The 23440-nt window shown below is 40.4% G+C and overlaps 1 protein-coding gene across 1 annotated transcript in view; it reads right to left on the bottom strand.

The window, feature by feature from the left end:
- Positions 1 to 23440, bottom strand: part of jarid2a (jumonji and AT-rich interaction domain containing 2a) — a 140740-nt gene that overhangs the window by 37056 nt on the left and 80244 nt on the right. Inside the window, exons 4-6 of the mRNA XM_069194957.1 lie at positions 10662 to 10831; positions 4569 to 4592; positions 2450 to 2629 (exon numbers count right to left, since the gene is read on the bottom strand). Coding sequence (XP_069051058.1) covers positions 2450 to 2629; positions 4569 to 4592; positions 10662 to 10831 — 374 coding nt within the window. The remainder of the gene's footprint in view (positions 1 to 2449; positions 2630 to 4568; positions 4593 to 10661; positions 10832 to 23440) is intronic.

The following is a 23440-nucleotide window of genomic DNA, read 5'->3' as shown; positions in this document are numbered from 1 at the left end:
GAATTGATGCCATGGTGATATAATTGGTATATGTTGTGGAAAAATAAACAAATGAAAACGAGTGAGAAGTTCATGGGCTTTAAAATGTGTATTTTGACATCCGATATCTTGCAGTAAAAAAAATTAGATACAGTTTTGTAAAACAATGAAGCCATTGGCAAGCGAGCTGATGTTACAGTTTCTGAGTAGTTTGTATAAAGTGTCCAAATACAATCTGGTCCAAGATGAGTTCCTTGGTTTTAATAAGCAATATGCACAAATAAACAGGCCCCTTAAAAGTCTGTTATCAGATTCAGACATCTGTCTTTTACCTTCAGGGGTTGAAGGCTTTCTCAAATCTCATAAAAACAATTTGACATCAATGTTATGACAAAATTCTTGTTGGGAAAACTGGCTTAATAGTTTCCTGTATCAAACGCAAGAATATTTATTTAAGGAAAAAAAATGTATTCCTGGCTGAAAATTGGACATATCGCTATAGCAAGCAGAGAGCTACTTTATTAGAGGGATAGTCATTACAAGTCCTTAGGAATCTAAGTGTCTTTCACTGGTGTAAAGAAAGGGTATGTATTATGTTACAACATTGATACACACACACTACAAACCAACGTACCTGATAACTTTTTTTTTTAAATCCCCAGATTGTTTCATTTTAAAATGTAACCCAATAGATAAGTAATATACAACTAATTTTCAAATGAACTTTTCCAACACTTGTGTAAGTCTCTCGGCAGTCTCAGATTAAAATCATTAAACACCTGACACAATGGGACGACAGACAACCTGTACCAGAATTTCCACATAAAACATGCTATATCAAAATCTGATGATGATTAGAATACAAACCACCATGCTTCCGCTATTAATATTTGCATCCGATAGCATGTAGTTAGCTTCATTTTTTAAATAGCAATGCAGAAAAGAAAACGAAACGATGATTAAGGTCTGGGAAATCTTTACCATTAATGAAGGCCAACCCAACACTGCTTGTAATGCACCGCTCCACTGCAAACACAATAAGCAACGTGGTATTAAACCATACAGTTCTACCTCAGTGGACTATGAAACCAGAATTTGCCAACTTCAACTAAAAATAGCAGAGCTTGTTAAACTTGATCCTCATCCAGATCATCACTGCAGGCAGTGAGAGAAGACAGCTAGTGTGGTGCTTATGCTCTGAGACTAGACACAACACGACTGAAAGAGCTATCCTGCACTCCACTGGCAACAGCAGCCCTTGACGTAACCAGAAGACATTGTAAATAAAAAAAAACTCCTGAACAGCCTGGAAAGCAAGGGGGAGCTTGGTGACAGTTCTTGGCATTGTTTTTAAGTAGCAGTTCCTTCTGTTTGTACAACACACAGTTTTGCAAGTTGGGGAAAATTTAAGTGTAACATCGTCACTTGTGACAGGCTTGAGAGTCGAGAACAAGCCCAGCTTCCCTCATGAGTTCAACCAATTAACTCCTGTACCAGCACACCAACCATATTTTTTTCTCACAGTTCTGGTTAGGAACTTGAGTCAGACACAGTTGTTCTAGCCCTGCTTTCACAACTTCTCACCCAAAGTGAGACCCCAATAATGGAGTTTCTAACCAATACTCACACCAAGCCCTAGTTTACTCATTACAGCCTAATAAACAGTGGGGCAATTCCAACTGTAGAGGTGTAAATAAGTTCTCTATCAGATCCTGCTCCTTTCTTCACTTATGGGCATGCTGCCATCCCCACAGTAAATGAAGTGCATGGGCGGATTGCCCAAAGATGGCCTGGAAGAAAACCTTAACCTTTAAACGGTGTAAGAAAAAAATGCAAGAATTTTATAGCAGTTGCTCAGTTACTTCACACTTTATTTCTCATTCACTTCCGACGCTAAGGCGGACAATACTTCAAAAGACTTTGAGGCTGACAAGTCCATCAGCGACATGGTTTACTCCCCTGATGAGATCAGGAAAAAGAAAACTGGCACAGCAAGTCTACAAATTAAGTCATGGACACGTTGTTTAAAACGACGCTCAGATTTAATATTCCCATGGACTATGCTGCAGCAGGGTGATGTGTTCCTGCAGGAAAAAAAAAGTTAAATCAGCCGAACCTAATGAGGACAGCCATGTTTTGCAAAACTTTGTCGATTTAAAAATCGAAGATGAGTACGGCATGTTCAGTCTGCGTAGCTGAACTGAAGAGATGACACTACCTACTCAGCCAGAGTTGTGATTTTACCATTCGTCTGAGCAGGGCGCTCAACATTGGGGTGGGAGCAAATCATTTTTTTTTTCAAATGACAATATTTCAACTTAATAACGTTAAGCAGAGATTTACTGGACGCGCTGGTGCAACAGGATTTTTTTTGCAGCAGGAATTCCCACACCCTACCGCAATGCAAAACACAAAAAAAACAACAACCCTGAAGACAGTGTCTCGCAGGCAGACAGGAACCCCATCATACCGTGTCCGTTGTGGGCATGTTTGCCCTGTAGTTTGCTCTTCCTGGGAGTAGAGTGGCAGGACGTAGATGCTACACTGGCAGCTGGTTTCACATCCTCATAATCCTCCTCCTCCTCTTCCAGATCCTCTTCATCTTGAGAGCTTCCAAAATACGCCATATTGCTAGGCAACGCAGACGAGCCTGAGAGGGGAGGACAAGCAAGACTGTAACTGACAGTAGCGGCAACAATCCACGCACCATTTTTTGCTTTCTACCGACAACCCTTCAGAACTGTAAGTCCATAAATCTCCACACGCCTTCAAAAGTGCATTTCTTAGTCCTAAATGTGTGATTTATTTTCTTAATCAAAGACCTTTTAAGTCACTAAATTGCTATGCCTTTGTATGCTACACTCATTTTATGGCAGGCTCTGCTGATTTACGCTATTAAACATTCACTTTATTAACACATGCCTTGTATCAACAGGAGCTTTGAAAATAAGCCCTGTAAATTAAATATATTAGACAAGAAATGTCAAGTAATATTGCAAACAGATGCTAACTAATTAAGAAAGAAGGCAGTAAAATCGAATGGGAAAACTGCTGTTCTAGAGTTACTTTATTTCATTTTTAAGCTCTACCCATATGAGTGCCCACTTCCAAACTGACTTTATACATATGAAGGAAGGTTCCTGGAAGTAAGATTCACACACAGTGTGGAAGATCAGACCTAATAGATAGCACAACACCACCACAGGAAAAGCACAATTTCAAAGCACTTACTTTGAAACTCTGCTGTAGACAGATGTTAGAACCCTGCATCTTGAATACCTTTGCTAGAGGTGGAACTTCAAACTTCAAAGTGGTATCGTGCATATAGTTTAGCAAAATGTTATTCATTTTAATACATTAGCCAATAAACTGCGCAACAATCTTTATGACCGCAATGAATAGCTATATATGACAATGTTTCATCATGCAGCTGGGGTCTTGAAGTGCAGTCTTTTCAACAGGATTAACTAAGAATGTAGATATAACACTAAGCAACTGCCCTAGGCAATTCATTCAATTTCTTTTTGAACTTTTCTATATTTCATTTTATACCCACAGGTGTTGATGCTTGGTATAATCAAATTAGTGTTAAACACCCAATCGAAATGTAAAAGCATTTACACGTTACTTCATTCTTCACGGAATAATGTCTTTGGGGTTAAAGGAGAGATCAGCTGTCCTTTCTTGGGGAGAACATTAATTAACATTAATTCATCAGCTGTGGTGGAAACCCTGTTATACACACCCACATTCTCCATACAACAACAACAACAACCATTACACCTTCAGGAAAACAATCTAACACTTCTATATAAGCAACAGCTGTGACTTGGGTTTTGATCTGGTTCTGCTTGCAAGTCAGACTTCTCCCTCTAAGTGTTTTCTGTGACTAAATGATTGTGATTGAAAAGAAAACCTCATTATCAGTGACCAGTGCTATAAGCAATGTACAAACCACAAGACAAAGAGCATTTTATTTTGTAACGGAGTTCAACAGTTCCTCCCTATCATAAGTGATATCTGACTGGCTCATGTATGTTATAACACAAGACCATTGGGATATCCCTTTAAAAGACTATGCCTCGCTTCATGAGCCGCCAACTTGTCCAATCAAAAGTGTGAGTTAGTGGTCATAATCATTTCTGCGGCTCTGTGAAGACCTGTATCAACCTGTGAAAGTGCAAACACTAGTGCACTAGCTCACTCTGAAACATGCTTAAATAACACTTCTTGGCCTTCGTTAACTGGTGTAATTTTATTGCTGCACAGATATTCCAAAGACTGTTTTGAAACCAGATATCCAGTCTATAATTGCCTTCTTCCTGTATTACAATTATGGATCTCAAAAACTAAGAAACTACATGTTTTAAAACTAAAAAACATTATGTACCGCTATATACCAATTCTGAGTCACTACTAACTACAAATGTTTATTAAATGGTACCTCACATGAGATTAGACATAACTAAGCAAGCTGCTGGTCTTCACAAAAAAAGATGCGAAAATGTTAATTTCTACTACTTTAATATGCAGTTAGAGATCTAATGTCTAATCTAAGCACTATGTAAAAGTTTATAAAGGCAACTAACCTTCATAGTGCCAGGTAGAGCAGCCTGTAATTAAATGTACAGTAGAACTAGAATTAGATTCATGATTAACAAGGACAGAACTCAGAAATGGTCATTGAAATTGCTCAGTGTCTATGCTTGTCAAATACTAGATGACATTCATGACATTAATGGATAACTTCTGTAAATAATTTTACTGAAGCACCATTGTAAACATGAGAAAAAACTCACAGGTTAGGCTTCTGAGCATTGAAGTTAATGTCAACAACGACTGCTTTCCTGCTGAAAATGGCAAGCCAAGATGTTTACTGAAAGTCTGACACCTAGCTTCGTGGATCACAGTTTTACAATGAAGCCCTTTTTACACAAATAAAAAATAAATAAGAATTACCCTCCTTTTGTGAGCACAGCAGTCCGTAGTGCCAAACTCAAAGACAATAAGACAATCCTGACACTTATTCATAATACACCACACCAAAGTCCCAGCAATTTGATTAATGACTACCACTGTCATCATTGCAGGAGCAGAAGGCACTTAAAGCAAAGCAAACATTTCTTCACTAAATTTAAACATGGCAAAGCTTAGAACTTCTAATGTAAGATACTGCTCCATAGCATTAGTGGTATGGTAAATGTCAAACGTTTATCCAAATCACCCATACATCACTGAAGATCAGTGTTCTTCTGTAAAATGCACCATTATTCAATTCTACTGCCTGTTCATGTTATTTGAATATTTATAGTTACGATAGGATGGACAAGACAAAGGAGGACAGTAAGTGAAGTTCTCAGACAAGAAACTTCAAATCCAATTGTTCACACATCTATTCACAATTAAAAAATTCTAATTGAGAAAATTACTTCACTTACATCATGGGGAAGGTTCGCATGTAGTGCAGAAAAGGTCAAAGGGCAATACAAAATAGGCACCGCACCAGTCATTACTACGGCAACAGGCTGGTAAAACAGAATGCGTTCGTCTCTCTTGTGGCCCTTGTTTAAAGCTACTGTGCAAAAGAGCTGGGCTGTTTGTTTTGTTGGGAAACGTGTCAAGGTTGGGAACCTAGAACTGCCCAGCAGTCAAGTCCTATAAATGTTTCAGACCCAAAATAAGGCTCCAGTTCTTTCCGATTTGTTTATTGCAGGCCCCAGGAGAACCTGAGTGAAAAATAATTTGACAGGCTTGCTAGTTCATGGCATCTCATAATCCACCCTCCTTTCACCAGGAATATGGAGGGGGATTTATGACAGTGATACAGGCTGACTCGCAACAAAGCATCTGGCTCAATGAGAGCAGGGCCTGTCAGCTCTAGTCAAGCCAAAAGGGTAACACTTTAAAAAAACTGCCAGTTAACCCCCTGTACCATAAAACTGTCCCTAATATCTCTCTCACTACAGAGATTCCAAATGGCATTAAGATCGCACTGATTTGTGCTCCCATTTTTACCAAGTGTCATACTTGCCCTTCTATGGGTTAGACTAGCAAACCCTCAAACCCTCCACCAGCCAGACCTAAAAGCATGTTACAGACCACGGCAGGCAGAGGAAAGGTTCTATATCTATTGGGGTGAAACCAACAGCCTGGTGAAGCCGTGGTGCTGTTGGTCTGTGGAGTAAGGGAACAGACCCCTGGTGGCAGGAATACCAGCGTTGCTGCCCCTGCCGAGCACCTGTGGGAACAGGCTGCTGTTTGAAGCCATGTGCATCACTGCCTCAGATGAGTACTGCAGCTCTTCTGTTCAACATGATGAGAAGCATGCTGAGAATTACTGTCTGTAATTGAGCTTGGAATCCATTAATATTACTCAACCCAACTAGTTGGGAAAGGGAAATCAATTCCTAACAAAGATTTTAAGTTAGGAGCCATTAGGTTTTAAATATAAAAACCTGGAGGCTACAAACGTGCTAGTTTTTGTTGCAGCTAGTCTCTCACAATTGTCTCACACTACACAATTGAACCCTTAACTGAGTTAATAATACTACTATTTTGCAGTACTTAAACATGTTGGAGGTCACCTTTTAACTACTGAATTTGATGAGTAAAAACATCGCAAACCTCGGAGTAGAAAAGTAATTGTAACTATTCCAATCAACTAACGTGTCAGACCAATTAAGGCTTTAATTCAGTCATTAAGATGGGCTGCAGTGAAAAACCAGCAGGGGAGTGGGGCTCCAGGACTGACAACCCCTGTCCATTGTCCCACCAATCACGTGGCTGGTTTGGTTATCAGTACAGCCAATAGCAGAGTGCTTACAGTAACAACGATGCAAAGTGAGGAATTGAATTTAAGAAACTTTTAGAATTTCCGCAAATCCATTAACCCTGGCTGCCCTCAGCCAGGGAGTCAGACAAATTTAATCAGCCTGTTCCTTGCCTGTAAGAGCTCTTGTGCTAGTTTAATTGAGTTTAAATCAGCCACTTTGTAACTGGCTTCAAGACATTCCCATTGAAACAAGCTCAGAATGCAAGAATGGCAGTGGGGCTTTGCTGGCAGACAGCACAGCACCTTCCGAGTTTAAACGAAACCAAAACTCCCCTCCTAGAACACACCCTGCGTTCCTTAAAACCCATTCTACCCCAGAAGACCATGAAACCAGCTCTGCAACTAGCAGCCAGGGGATGTTAGAGGGACCAACACTGTTTTCGTCTACACTTTCAACCCCTCTGGGAGACATTTCTTTCTTGGCTCCAAGAAACAAGAAGTAGGCTGATCCAGGGCAACAAACATTGGGCTTTTTCCCCCCGTTAGTAATCCGGTTGTTGCTCACAAAGTTACCCACTTTGAGGGAATCGAAGATAGGTTTTCAAAAACGGGGGAAAAAACTTGGTATTTAAGTCACAGCTTACAGACTTGTGGGAAACACCATGGCAAGAGGTCAGGTTGAGATAAGTAATTGTTGTGATGTCAAATCTAGTACTGACTGACAGGGAAGGGGGAAAAAATTGTTTGTTGTGGAGGTTTTTAGCAGTTTTCACTCTGAACTTACAATTTCTCACAAGCAGTCCTCGGCATTATGCCATAGTGTGACTCTGACCAAGCCATTTTTGGGTACCATGGCAGATAAAAATAAGCCACAATAGGCTTAGTCAACGAGTCCCACTCTATCATTTAGGTACTTACCTGGATCGTTTTTAGAAACTGTGGTAAAACAAAAAAAGGTGCATGTAAGTTCCAGTGTTTGGGACAGGAAACTTTTTTTTCATTTTTAAAAAGGGCATAACACAGGCCAAATGATAGTAAACAGACACCCACACAGGAGAGAACCAGTGAATTCAATGCCCATCTACAGGACCTTTAGGGAGAAAATCAAAGGCAGCAGACCCTTTGAAACATGAAAAGCTGAACATAAAACACTGCCTTCTTCTGTCCACACACCTCTAGCCATGCTGAGGTCAGCTGTACATGCCTCCCGAGCTCCCAGCCAGCAGTGACATTATGCTGCTCAAGCCAGTTCACATGAAACGGTTCCAAATAAAAAGAACAAAACCCATGGACGAAAATTCCATTAAGGCTGCGTGAGATCAGGGGAAAAAATGTGCCTGCTCTCCGTTGGGGGACATTATCTATAAATAATTCTGGTGCTCAGATGATAGAATGGAGGTTAGTTGAGTGGAGTTTATATTCCACAGCCTTCAACATCAGGAGAATGAAACAAACCACAAGAAAGAACATTCAAACAATAGCTCCTTAAGGGACTGAGTCTTTTATCACAATTTGGAAAATGAGCTGTTTTTATTTCTAAGTATAATTAGGCTTGAGGTTTTATAAAAAAAAAGGGAGCAACCCTGGCCCAGTTCTGTAATCCACCCTATGCTATAGTACAGAAGTGGTACAACAAATGTTATAAACCGCATGTTTCAAAAGACCCAGGGAAAAAGTAAGTATACACAGCAAATACACAAGCCCATGCCTAAATCAAATAGGTTTTTTAAATGGTGAAAGTGAAAGACTGCCTGTCATTGTTCATAGAAAATATTAGGTTTGTGACTATATAACAGCCATCTTTCTTTCAACTTTCTAGGCTTTTGTGTGCCATCTTGTTCCCTTGTGATTATTTGCAAAGTAAAAAAAAAAGGACATGTGATCTATGTCTCTGGAAAAGCAAATTAAAAAGTGTTTTTTTTTCCTCCAAAGCCGAGACTTTTTTCGGCTATCACCACAGATTCACCATTGTTCGTGCTCATGTGTATGTGTACACACGTGTAACACTGTGCTGCCTGCATCATTTTGAGCACCAGAAGACATCACATGCAGACTGCCTCTCAGGAGCCTTGCCTGCTTGTAAAGTGAACTTACACAAGGGCTCTGCTGTTCCTTAATAATAAGGGAAACGGCTTTCAAACTGCAGGAGTAACACGTCCATACTGTCGCCTACAGCTCCCTAAAACCGTCCACCAAACAGTCACAATTTGGGAAAACATTACATGTGAACATTTCCTGTAACCTCAGGTCCATAAATTGTTTTGTGAGGAAATGCTCAGCAAGCATATCTTAACTGATTTATGGCATGTTCAGGACATTCTGACTGCAAATAAAAAAATAAATCTGATAAAAACAATGCCTTTCCCACCCGTAAATAAAACTTTACTTCTGTCTCTCGATCTACAGGGATTGAGATAAACAAGTACAGTGTTTATCAGAATATTGAACCTGTGTTTAAACTCAGTTTCCATGTGATAACTGATTTCTAGTTAAACAAAAGTCACTTTTTTTTTAAAGAGGCAGTATCTGGAGAACAGATGAAAACCCATTTATATTGTTACCCGATCATAAAGCAGACTCTCTGAGGACTGCTTTTACTCAGAATCTGTGCTTCTGTGAGAGCTCTGGACTCAGACCCTGTGCGTGATGATGATCGTATTAAGACTATTAAAGGTGATAAGAAATTGTCAACAATCTGGCCACCGATAGAAGCTATGCAGAAGTTTGCTTGATCAACTCCCGGGGTGATCTTTTTCAGAGAACACCAATAATTTACAACAGTACTTAAAATGAGGATAAAAGAAGGCTTGTCTCTCTTTACATCCTGTGCAGCTTCCCTCAACTCAAAAAACATCATAAAATCATTGTCTAAAATTAAACAGTGGTTTGTAAGAACCCAGCGATAGGGCTGGCAACCAGGGCCTGGAACTTATTTTACTTGCAACACTGCTCTAAACAAGCGTTTCTGTACATTATAGTACATCAGCAGTTATAGTTTACTAGCCCTTGCAGTGTGATCAGCAAGTATGGCTTTATTTATAAGTTGATATTGGTTAATTGACCTGAGACCGGCCTCTCTGTCCCTTGTGATTTAGTTTAAACAATTCCACCAGCTGAACAAACATGGCAAGGACAATAACGTTTCTTTTTAAAAGCATAATTAAGTCCTAATTCTTCAGACTCTTCTGGCAGATTTCAGGCTAAACAATGAAAGTACTGTATACCCTCAGAGTTTCAGTAAGTCTATTCAGTTTCCCTGAATCCAGTGGATGTGTAGCAGCCCTTACCACCTCTTCTCCACAGTAGATGAGCCAGGAAGCAACAGACCAAGTAGAGGAAATTCTACTCGTACCTCCCAGATCAATTCTCTCATTTGCTGTATCTAACAGATAAGTTTATTCAAAACTAAATGTGCTGCGATTTAGGATTCTTGAAGTGCATATTTCATTTTTTCCCCATTTTTTATAACTGACAAATCTGCTCAAAATCAGATATCCCTTAACAGTAAATGAATCCAAACATAAATCAAAATGTAGTTCACGTAGGGTGCTATATCAGCACGCATAGGCCGCAAGTAAAGGTTTATTCCACGCTGAAGAAAGAAGAAAAGAAACAATGTTTCGGCTGTGGAGCCTTCTACGGTTGTGCACACCAAAACATTGTTTCTTTTCTTCTCTTTCCAGCGTGGAACAAACCTTTGTTTATTCAAAATGCAAAACGTATCTAAAATGACACACCCCTCACACGCACACCCTACCTGGCATCATACTATACAAATCTAACTCAAAGTTTGGCATTGTTCTAATAACTAGAACAGTATTATAGAACTATACAAAATACAGTAGACATAATAATCACTGTATAGCAACAGACAAACAGCACTCAGCAGGCCTTTCCTGCAAAGTCCTACCTCGGAGACAGAGAAAGGTCAGAAAGTCCTCAGTCTTGGGCTTGCGCTTGGAGAGGTCAGTGATCTGAGATGCTGGAGGGCGTAACGGTGGCTCCACAACCTTGACAGGGGTTGTGCTGGGCGAGTTGGGCTGAGACTGCGCGAATTTCCTTTGTGCTTGCAGCCTAGGTCTGTAAAGAACAAGACAGTGAAGAAGACCACATGAAGAGTCATAATAAAAACAGATTTGAAACACAAAACTGAATAGGTATTTATGGAGTCAGAAAGAGTCTTGCCACACAATACTGTCAATACCTGGAGTGAAATCTACAAACCAAACTAAAATTCCCCCTTCCCCATACAGTTCAACATTGTAAATTCTGTACAAAATGCTCCCTTTTTATTTCCCTCATTTGAAATTTGAATATGCGTCTGATCAGCCTGAAGTGAAAGGAGAAATACTACTTCTGAATTCTCCTATCCAAATTCATCTGTCAAACACCTTTCCTCTATTATTTTTGTTCCAATAAATGTTAGTTGAACAGGCTTTAAGTTTTTCATAAATGGAGGAAGAAACAAATTTTAGGCATTACATTCTTGGTAAAACACTTGCATATCAGGCTGTTGTCAGCATATTGTCAACTTCTGATTCTAACAGAGTCTATAAAATGTAATTAAATCCTCTATTAAATTCTGTCAAGACCTCAGTTGTGGCCAATGAATGATACAACTACAATAAGCACTGAACACATAACTATTTGTGGACAGTCTTTCAAGGCTAACTTTTGAAGACACACTGGGCTTTCTCTTTTGGTTTTTATGGTTATTAGTGTTTCAGATTTTTGTGCAAGTTAGGAATAGCACTGAATACTAAATTCTGTGATTTTACCTATAGAGGAGCAGTGTGCATCAATTTCCACAAGCTTCCTGCATCCATTCCTTTTACCTACCCAGCATATGAGTTCTGCAGTACCTACAAATATCTTGATACGGTCCGAGAAAACAGGAAGATTTTCACTTTCACAACCCAATTTTGTATAGCATCACTAAAAATGCGTTCTTTTGGCTTAACGGACCTTGTATTTGTAAAATTATGTTATTAACATTATGCAAACTTCACTCACATTTCAATTAAAAACAGTAATTTAAAATATGCCTTATTCCAACCACCAAGAACTAAATTCCAGAGCAATCACAGATACCAACTACAAGCATGGCTGAGATATGATTAGTTTAAATAAGACCTGCCTCTTGCGGAGAAGCCTCTAACTTAGCAGGCTAGGTGCTATGTTCCAGACATGGCTATTTTGAGCTCTTTAACCAGCCTAAACACTATTTTTTAACTTTTGTTCCTTTCTCCTACGATATGAGCTATATGTATGGCATAATCAAAATAAGTTACAAATCTTGCAACAACTAAAAAACACTCCTCCAGTTCACTCAATAACGGTGGACTGCTGAAGTGTGAAATTGCATCATTTTGGACATTTAAACATGGGGCTCTGTACTGCTGGGATCTAAGCTTTCTCATTCTAATGCATAATACAAGTCTTCAAGTCCTTCCTGTATGTTGGCACAAGGCATCTAACCATAATAATGATGTGGTATATTATCACGTTTCTCCTCCATAATTTAATGTTTATTGGGTGAGGTGTCAGCCTACTTACAATTTGGTAACGGCCCCAACAGCAGGAGAGACGCATGACTCAGTGTTTTCTGGGACCCTGCTAGGCTATGACAAAATTCACAAAACCCATTTTCTTAAATAAATATTTTCCAGTGAAACACATGCAAAATACTTGGCAGTATATACTGTATGTTAATGTTACTTAATTAAGCAGATAGTACACCTATCTACTAATTGAACTATTAGTTCAGTAAATTATAATGCAAGTAACTGAAGCCAAGTACATCTAGAGATAAGCACTGAAGATGTGACTCACTCAGGCCTCAAATTTTGCATCTTACCTAAATATGAGTTACAATTTACTGTGACCTGCAAATGCGATATTCTTCTGCTGTGGTTGTCCGCAGTATGAACTAGTTTAATGGACCTCTAAAAATATTTTACAGCGTGTATCAAACAAATCAAATTAATTAAACGGCGCAATTAAGATAAAAGATATATAAAAACCACTACAATCACTGCATGGTGTCCAGATCTCTAAAATTCTGTGCAATTAATTCTCAGTCACAAGATCATGTGAAGCAACTGCTGTACATAAGATTCTCCCTAAATAGCTGCTACTCAGCTGACAACCATAAATTTCAACATCCGACTCCATTTTAAACTCTGCCTTTTAGCCTTCTGAATCTATATAAAGGAAAGGGGTAGAACCAAAAAAAAAAGACGAATTTGCCAATCTGGGCACGCAGGAAAACATCTCAAATTTCAAGGGAACATTTCAATGTTCATCATCGATTACACAGAGGCGAAAAAAAAGTTGTGGGGTAAACAAATGTATTTGGGACACTGGTCTTACCCAGAAAATTTCAAAACCTAAGGGTCATCCTGGGGAGCTTGGGATCGTCATCTCATCTTTGAATACATACAACCTTTTCAGTCAACTTCTCTGAATTAACACAAAGGACTTAAGCGCTATTATTAATGGTCACCCACGGGACCACAGAGTTTTACGGGATTAGCTCACCCCACTGTGTCACCCATCTTAACATTTGTCACTGCATTCCTTCTCTCTCTCCCCCATTTTAAGCCACTGCCCTCGCTCCAGATTGAAGGGGTCAATACAACTAGCATTCTGCAGGATTATTTGTTACAGCTGTTTGATGGTGCATACATAAATCAGAACGACAGAAGCACCGAGATCTACATTTGCACACAAACATATATATAGAAATATGGGACACGTGACGTGCTTAACCCCCGACCACTGAGAGTGGTTATCTGTGCAGCAACAGCGAAATGTCAGACTGAATCCCTGCGAGCAGCGCGCCCCAGTTGGTACAGATTAATGACAGATTGCATTAGTTCCGGTGGAGTCCTAAAGGGAGCAGTGTGAATCTGAAGCAATGGCAAATGGCAGTGGAATTTTAGCTAGAAGATTCCAAACAAAAGTCCTGTCTGGGACTGCGTTTTCTTCCCCCCTGGAGAGACCCGGGGAAAGCCCAGGAGAGAACAGACAGGAAACAGGACCACGGATGAAACTGGCAAGCAGTAGCACACCATCAGCTTCCCTCATATCGATGAATTTTTCCCAGACGCGAGGGGTCTTGGGTGGGGTTAATTCCCCCCACATTCTTGCATTGCTTCAGAATTAAGATTGTGATTCTCCTTCTCCAAGACTATGTCCAGATGAATAGACAGGACGGTTTTCTAAAGACCATCAAGAACAGTCACCAACAGAAATAAAAACAGCAAGAACAGTTGAAGAACAAAACAGCCCTGCAAAAACTCTACAAGCTCTGTTCACTTCCTAGCAGAATGTATTTTATAATTTATGTGCATATTTTATAAAGATTTTAAAACTGAGAATGTTTTACCGAGACAGAAATTCCTTTGCAACCGCAATTATAGAACAACAAAAAATTGCAGATACAATTTCGAAATTGCAATTCAAAATCTCAGTGCACCTTAAGCTAAGAGCCAGTAAAAACATTCCCAACACCATAGTATCACAAAAAAGTACTGCGGTTTTCCACCCACTGTCAGATTAAAAGCAAAGATGCAAGATTACAACACAAGATGAATTTTATTGAAAATTGCACCTATTCATAGAGTAAATAAAGATGAAGATGTCTTCTTTATTGTGAAATGGAATGATTGACTGTTCTGAGATTGTTTTCCACACCAGTACAGTTTATTTTGTAATGGATTAAAAACTGAAAGTGTTGAACTGGTAAATATGCCATGTTTTTCATTTCCAGAACGCCTTAAGGTTCGAGACAATGCAGATTAGTTTCTTATCGATTCCACACTGAGTACTTTATGCCCCTTCAGACACTTCTCGCTAATTGATACTTCCACACAAACAAGATTAATTTATTTAAATCATGCTGGGTAATTGATTGGTAATTTGGTTACCGGATATGTTTATTGGTGTTCTGTCATGATTCCAAAAGTTAAATGCAGGAATGCTGCACAAGTTCATCTGGGTCTTATTTTTCTATCCCACTAACTCACAGAAATCAACTGGGTTTAAGGGCAGCTTTGGCAAGCGTTTAGATGTTGAATCCGAGAAAAGAATTAGAGAAATTAGAAATACACACAACAAGGGAAAGCAACGCAGCAACCAAGTTCCCCATTTACACTATACCTACAGCACATCCGTGTGCGGTAAGTGACATACCTTGCTACAAGGGAGAGGGCCTGAAAAACAGGCGAGAGGCATTCAAAACCATCACACAGTCGAAAAGCTGAAGACCCACAGGTCCAGGAAAACAGGTCAGATGGATGAGCTGGGAGCATTATCAGCTATAACATCAATGGGCTTCAAACCTTTTTTCACCATGAAAAGTTGGTGAAATCATAGCAATTCATATTTTAATCCATGTTTACATGAACCTTCATGGGGCACTTCTGATTTGTTGAACTGAAGTGAAACAGTGCCAGACCCGGGCAGTACTGGGGTGGAGACCAGGGTGCTGCCGTCAGTGGCAGTGGTGGAACAGTAGGTTGTGCTCATACGTCGACCAATAATTTCCAAACCCATGCCCCAGTATAATGGCTTATGACGCTGTGGTGCCATACTTCCGAACAAGACCTTAAACAGAGGGCCTCACTAATTTGATTTTGAGAGTGTGTGGGTGTCTTTGCTGAATTCCACTAAAGGAAAATCAGGTTGCTGCTGTAGATGGACGAGTAGGTGGCACACACCGGACCCTGGGCCACAACAATCCGTCAGTATGGTTCCCAGGTACACCACGGTGTAGGAGGCGCCTTCCCCTTATCATCAACCAAGTCCTTACTGTTTCAGGGTGCTTGCAAGTGAAGTACATGTCTCTGCCCTAACTGGCACGGATTCTCTGGTAGGGGGCAGTGCTGCCTGTGACATGTCAGACTGGCTCACATGTGGTGGGGGCAGAGCAGTCTAGCCACTTCCTCTTTCTCCCCTGTGTTCAGTCACAAGGTTCATATCCATGAACTCAACCATGAAACACTGCTGATTTCAAAATCCAAAATGAAAAAACAAGCCTTAGGGTGAGAAGAGAATGAGAATAAGCTGCTTGAAGAACAGAAAAAAGGTTAAGCAGGGATCTTTGAAACATCCAATAAAATCGAATAAAGAAGACATTTAACTGGTCTGGATGTGCCTCTCAGAAGAAAGAAGCCTATAAAACAATGGGGCACAAGTAGGGTTTAAAAGATCCTGTCTAGACAAGCAGGGATGCAGATGACCAGTCACTTATTAGGCAGATGGACTCATCTGGAAGTCATTCTGAAGCTTCTGCTTAACCACTGTAAAGCACCAGAAACTTTAAAACACCTCTTTAAAGGAGAAAGCCAAGCTTTTAGGTAGGAAAAACTCTAGTTATGACAGAAGGAACTATTATGGCTACCTCAAAAACATGTACTAATTTTAAAGAGGCAACAAGACTCCACAAGACATTTTAATCCACCAGTTTGTTTGCTGTCGTGCAGGTCAAAACAATTCAACTGCTGTGAGCTACAGCTGGAAATGCAGTACAGCAATGGGGGGGGGCAGGAGTAACTGTTTAGTTAGGTTTAGTTTCACCTCAATGTGGAACTGTGGCAATGTTTCCACAGTGCATGAAATGAACCTTATGTCACTCTACAGCTTTACACAATGTACAAGCTGTTACTAGAACATCTGAAGAAAGATAGCAAAAGTAACATAAAAGGTAACAACTTTGTCAAAATAGATGGTGAGCTTCCAAGTCTGATGACTGCCACCTTATTTTCTCTTTCAGCTGAAATTTTCAGTTTTGCCATACGGACATGGCATAAAAGCTCTATCAAGTACAGAAAAGCTTACTGTACGGATGAGTCCTAAACAACGTATTTTTAAAGGATGAAGAAAAACAAAAGATCTGAAAGCAAGAACATGCAGTCCCAGGGGTAACACTAGCAGCAACTGCAGAAGTGTGGAATAAATCTGTACAGAAAAAGCAGCAGCCATTTTCCCCCACCACCAGTGACAGCCCAGGTTTTCAGACTCACTAGGAGTCACAGGCTCTACTATAGTTCAGACTGTGCTTTGGACTTTTCAGGATTTGTGAGGCTGCAAGAGAACCAGCTGCTGAACGAAGGAAAAATCCTGTCTTTTTCCCCAGCACAATAACCCAACCTCAAATCACCGAGCACAAGACGAAAGACAGCAGTCAATACATATCCTGTTGCACATCTCACATCTCTTCAACAGCTGGGTCTTAAGGACATCACTGCTTACCAAAGCGGCAAACTGAGTACCCATACAGCTTTGGATCCTGGATGAGGCTGCTCTTCCCAGTTCCTACAGCTCTCTAAGACCTTAGAGCAAAGAGGGAAGCACACAGTCAACACTACAGAAACTGTGGGCCAACTTCAGCTGTCAAACGGGACGGGAGGCATTGCACAGTGAGAGCTTTTCTTCTGCAAGGACAGCAATGCGGAAATTAGGGCTCCATTAACAATGAGCTAGAGACTATGGGATGCATCATTTCAGGTACTTGATAGCAAGCCTGTTAGTACAACATTTATCAAAGACAAAGGGAGAAGAATTGGTACAACTCCGGCATCTGTATCTCCTTCATGTACATACAATGCCCATACAAGTTTAGATACTGTATAAGAATGAATTACAACCACACACAAGGGATAGGGGAACATGTGTAGCATTATCCATTTCATTAGGTATCAACAGAAAATATTAATTCAATAGGACATTCCTCTCATAAACCTGAGGGCTTCACCGGCTTCATTTGAGGCCAATGAGGGTTAATATATATTTCAAATTATTATTAAACACTCAACTGCATCACACCATTATCCCCCACCAAGAAACATCTCAACTCCACTTTAGAGCATCTTTACTATGAGACACTGGAGTCCTGCATTACAAACGCATACCTCCTATTCTTGAATAAGAACAGCCAACACTCCTCATTGCAAAACAAGGAGTCAATGCAAGACACAATCTGCTTGCTTCGGCATAAAGTTAACTGCAATAACACCTACCCACCAAGAAAATGCCCCTTTCCCTCCATACAAATTTGCGAATCCAGTAGATAAAAAAATCCAAAGAAGGTGGAAGTAAATGAATCAATACAAGCAATTCTCTTCTTATGGGGAACCTGAATACTGGAATACCAAAGTAGGAAAAGAATTAACAGCTCCATCTGAAAAAATGTGAGCTTTCTGGCTCAAATTAGCATCTTAGATTGCAAATTATTACAAGCCGCTTAAGATTTTCCATATCAGAGCTTGACCCGGGGAATCACGTTTGCTGTAAATCCATCAGTAGAAATGCTCATATCCAATTCAACAGAACATTTTACACTTCTTATATTCACAAAACCAATCTGAAGCCTCCCTGTTATGAACAGAAGTAATATCTGTTGATTTCCAGATTTGCCTTTGAGATTAGGTAAAGACATGCAGGAAACAAACCCATACTCGGATACTAGTGAATTGCCGGATTGCTATTGCATTTATAAAGCTGAACCTAATTGGAAAAGGAGTACAACTAGCAAGTTACAGCTCTGGAAAAACATGCACCATCTGCTTTAGTTCACTGATCAATGCCCATTAGGGTCACCTTCACAAAGTAACATCATAACTCGGACGTAAGCGCTGTACAGCTTTTAAAGCTTATTAATTTACAGCAAGGCTTCTATTCTTCTCTTTGGAAAAAACGTATTTGATATCTTTGTCTTGGAGAGCCCCTTTTAAAAAACATTTCTATTAGAAATGGTGTTTGAAAGCTAGGGAGTCTGGGCTTCAAATGAAGAGCCTTAAGCAAAGCTCTGCTCTGGCTGTGCGCTGCCAAGTTAAGATGGAGACGGGTTCCGATATCCCCCACACGATCAGCCCAAGCTATACAAACCCCATTTGCTAGAAGCTCACTTTTTTTAGACCCTCCAGCAATTCGCACACTGCAAGCTAACCACAAAGATGCACCTACTCTTAACAAAAGCCCTACTAGCAGGAACTGCACACATCAATGTTTTATTTCGAGCTTGGTCTCAGTCCTCCACTGCATCAAAAATTCCTGATTGGCTGAATTTCTTTTTTTATATATATATAGATATGCTGCAGACGTCTACATCAGATTCACAGAATGGCAATAATTTAGAGGGCTGCAGTGCTACAGGGCAGATTCAGGAGGAAAAAAAAGATGCCGTCTGTAGTCTAATAAGTTTGAAACTAGATATGTTTGGATTGCAGCCTTTGCTGTTGACAAGCCTTGGGACCTGCAGTCTGAGATAACCATTACCAACACAGGATTCACAGATGTGTTAAAGTACATCAACCCTCAAGCCATCCCAATCCCTCACCAAAGCGTGCATTCCACAACAAAACCTTTTAAAAAGGTAAAAGGTGAATTCAGGCCTGTTGCGGTCTGATACACATGGGAATCTTGTGAAGCATTTCCAGAATTTACATCTGCAACAGTTTCTAAGATGTAAAAAAAAAGTGTTTAAAATTATACATCCCATGGCGTTTTCACAGAAAAATGTCATTATAACACTCAATTTCATAATTAGCACAAAACTTGAAACCTAAAGGTTTTACTTTTAAATTTATAAGTCTTCTCAGCTGTCATCTGTGTACCATGTAAATGCTTCAACTGAACTCAGTGCTGACATTGGTTCCTCTTAACAGGTTACTGTGAAACTGGTATTTGCCATCAAGAAATTGATATTTTGAAAACTGTTATAAAAGCATTTGTATCTCCGAGTTCTGAAGTCCATCATGCACAGAAACCTGCATTAATTTCAGCTCGGTCTTTGCCACCTTCTGTCCTGCCCAGATGTTGCAGGATGTTTGCAGCTGTACACAATGAGGATGGATGCACTACATTTTTTTTTGCAAACACCAGCTGCAACTTAGATATGCAAGGCATGGTCTTCATTTCTTCCAACATCAAGGGTTCCTTGTTTCTTCTTATGGAAAGCATACGAAATGCATGAAAATTGAAACAGCCTGATTTTAATTATCCCCGGCATTCCACGTTGAAAAGTGCAAAGGGTAAGTAATGGAGCAGGTTAGGGGATGGCTGCCATCTCGTTATAATCAGCCGCTTGCAATCCTCTTCCAATCCTAAACACTTCCAGATGCACCACATGTCAGCGATGAAGTTTTATCTCGGCAAGTAACAAACCAGAGAGTACAAGGCACCCCAGCGCTTGCCCGAGTGAACCACAATAGGTCACTTATAACTTCCAAGCTACTGCTTTCAAGAAAATAAAAATGTTGCAAAATGTTACACTGAGGAAAAAAAGGGGACAATGACAGTGATTTGCCTAGTTCATGCAGCGCCTTTCATCCCAAAGGATCCCAGAATGCCTTATGAGGGAACTACTTTCATCAACCCCCCCCATGTGACGCAAGGCCACCATTGAGCAGCAGCAGACCACTACACAACACAAGGCACAGACGTTAAGTTGTTTCAGAAATTGGATTAAGGGGGAACTTTAAGTAGATCAGATTGTACAACCTCGGAGTGGAATTTAACCCCTACACTTCCTAAAAGGAAGATGGGCTCTCCACTTAATGTCTCACCCCAGACTGTGCTGGTACTACAAATTCTGGTCCACGTGAAAGAGTGCCACTTAGTGGTTTACCATCAGCACTTACAGCAGCAACTTGGGTCTCCCATTCCAGTTCTGTCCAGACCCAGCCTTATTTCGGTTCTGCGTTCTGAAGAGAAGGCTACAAGGTAGTAACACTTTGCCCTAATCTGGATGGCTTTAGAAAATAATAAAGATATTTTCCAGTTAACTACCACTAGGGGACGCTTGTATCAAGTCACTACTGATGAGTGTCCAATGCATATTTGCAAATATATACAAGCATATACAATATACAAGCAAATATTTGAGAAAGTACTAATCCAAACTATGGAAGACACTACAGAGACTAATTACCCTTAATGTTCACAAGCTTCAGCTTAGCACTGTAATACCGATGTCTGAATCGATATCTTGATATATTGACAATAGTCATAGTCAGGGATGATTTTAAAAGAATGCACATCTAAATAGCTCTGAATTCTGTAGCTTTTGAGCTTTAACCTGCTTAAGCAGAGAAGTTAATGAGCTGTATTGTCATGCTTAGGACTTCTCAATTTACCATTTGCTCTAACTGCGTGAAACAGCCTAACTTGCACAGTCCCACTGTAAGCAGGGTGATTTATCCTGAAAGTCACAGAAAGGCCACATGCAAGTCCATATGATACCTTTCATCATTCACTCTGTTATATTAGGGAAATAACATACAAACATGCCTTTGCCCCTTTTGCCCCAAACCTAGCTCAAAATATCCAGTGTGATCCATGGTGCTCCTGGTGATACACCATAAATTAACCTTAAGATTGAACCCAATGTGAACTTGGATGACAAAAAAGTCTGGAATAGGAAGGGCTGTTATCCTGTTATCCTTATTGCAGAGGCATCACTGGCACAAGACTTTGACATACAGTCAAAGAAATCCAGGCTGTACACCTTGTAGGCTGCTAGCTCAGAAAGGTCTGCTTGTGAGAGACCTACACCAATTCTAGAGAAGGCGACTACTCTATATGAACCTGAGCATTCCTTTAAATCCTTCTGGTCTGACGTCTAACACCTGTTTCTAGAATCTAGCATCTCACACTGTGCCCTAAGACAACTACTTACACAGCGAGACTAAGAATTCAGCGAAAAGTCCTTTTGAATGATTGCTACCCAGCTTGCACTATAGTGGGTAGTATGCTGTATATATCAGAAAGTAGAAGGAATGCTAACAAGTGGAAATGAAGCTAAAAAGAATCTTATACAGAAGGCCCCCTGCAATTGAATAGTTGTCCAAAGTTGTAAAACCTGTCATATTTCTAAGAAAATACTGCTGCCTGTTTCTTCAGTGGGGTTTTCTGGTGTAGTCTGGGTAAAGTATCTTGGCTCACAGGTACAACAGCAGAGTGCCTACTTTGAAGACACAACCCTTTCGTGTCAGGATACCAGAGCCCTGAGCTCTTCAAAACATCTATATTCAAGGCTGGAGGTGGACAGGCATCAGATTACAAACAGTTAAAGGCCAAAATGGCCATGTCACCTTGATCCTGGCTCTGCCTCCTGCACTGGGAGAACAACAGCTTAAATCTGGTCTCTGGGTAACAGGCAGCCATTCAGGCCATCTGTCCCTGCTGTCAGGGCCACACAGTACAAAATCCGAGAACAGCAATGCAAGCTTTCAGGGTTTCAATGGCTCGGTTCAATTCCACAGAAAAGGGCTTTGCAGTCATACCTGGAACATGTTAAACTGCACCACTGGTTTGCTCCTGTTCTTGCTGAAGGTCACATAGCTGAAGCGGTGTTTAACTGAACTTTACTTCTGAAAACAACCAGACCCTGTAAAATTTTCTCCCCCTCCAAGTGCATAAAACTCCATTATTCTGAATTTAAGAGCCGGACTTGATGCTTGGAGCACTATGGGTTATATGTTCTACAGTGAAAAATAAAATCATCAGAGTGGCAACAAAAACCAGCTTGGCATTTGTCATCTCCACCTCATGCTGTTGAAAGATGCATCATAACATGAAACACCTTGGCTGTGCAATATCCTGAACACTGAAAAGTCTTGTGAAATATGCTAAGAGGCCATGGATTTCTCAAGTGAGAGTCTACCCTGGATTATTCTTTTTCCCCCAGATTACTAGACATGTCCAATCTCATTCTTCCCATTTGGTATTTTAATGGCTAGTGGCCAAGGTTCATTCAACCTTGTATTTTAAGTTGTTTCCATTATTACCTCCATAATTCTAGAGCATCTGGAGCTCCTCAACAGAATATCTGCAAAGATGGCGTGTTTTGAAAAGAAGTAACGGAGTACCGTTATCTCGGGTGGCCAGGCTAGTGTCACTGCCCAGAAAAGGGCACTGGTGTTTCCTGAACTGAAGAATGTTATCTTTAGCCCTGCATCCAACATCATTTAGAAAGTCACGTGGTATGCAGACAAGATCACAGACAAGCAAAAGAAGGAGAAACAGAATCGCTATTTAGAAAATTCAATCCAAATCTAAACTTTATCCCCTAGGGGGAACACTTTAATTTAGCTACAGAGTCTCCTCTCGGATTACTGGAGGACTTTACAAATATTGTGTATTTTCATATTTACCTGTAGTAACGTTCTGAAGGCACAGTTCACTGTTGTTTCCCTACCTATAATGAGGACTGTACTTTGTTACCCTATCCAGGGGCAGTGGCCAGTCTTTACCTCCGGACAAAAAAAGCAAAACTGTACTCAAGTGTAATAAGAGTTAGGAAAAGGCCAATAAGATATGATGACAACCAAGAAAACTAGGACTGTACATAATGAAGACTGTGGCAGAGATGAAAGGATACAGCCTTCAAAACAATAGAATTAATCAACCAGCACTGCTCTCTAGGGCCTATTCACAGCTCGCATCCACATTCAACCCCATCCACTGAAAACAAAAACAGATCTGCAGTCAATTACTATCTGGCACCACAGGATGCTTTTATTGTTTGCTTATTTTTTCACTTGTATTTTTCAAGGCTGAGCATGCTGATCTCTAGGGGCCACGCATGCCCACCCCATGTGGCGACAGACGTCAAGCCGGGTGCCGCGTTGCGCGACTCGGTGCCAAGGTCCGCCACCTGTTCCCCAACAACCCCCTCTCTCT

The sequence above is a fragment of the Lepisosteus oculatus genome, chromosome 10, assembly GCF_040954835.1.
Source record: "Lepisosteus oculatus isolate fLepOcu1 chromosome 10, fLepOcu1.hap2, whole genome shotgun sequence".
Lineage (NCBI taxonomy): Eukaryota > Metazoa > Chordata > Actinopteri > Semionotiformes > Lepisosteidae > Lepisosteus > Lepisosteus oculatus.
This window is presented reverse-complemented; position numbering and strand designations above follow the sequence as displayed.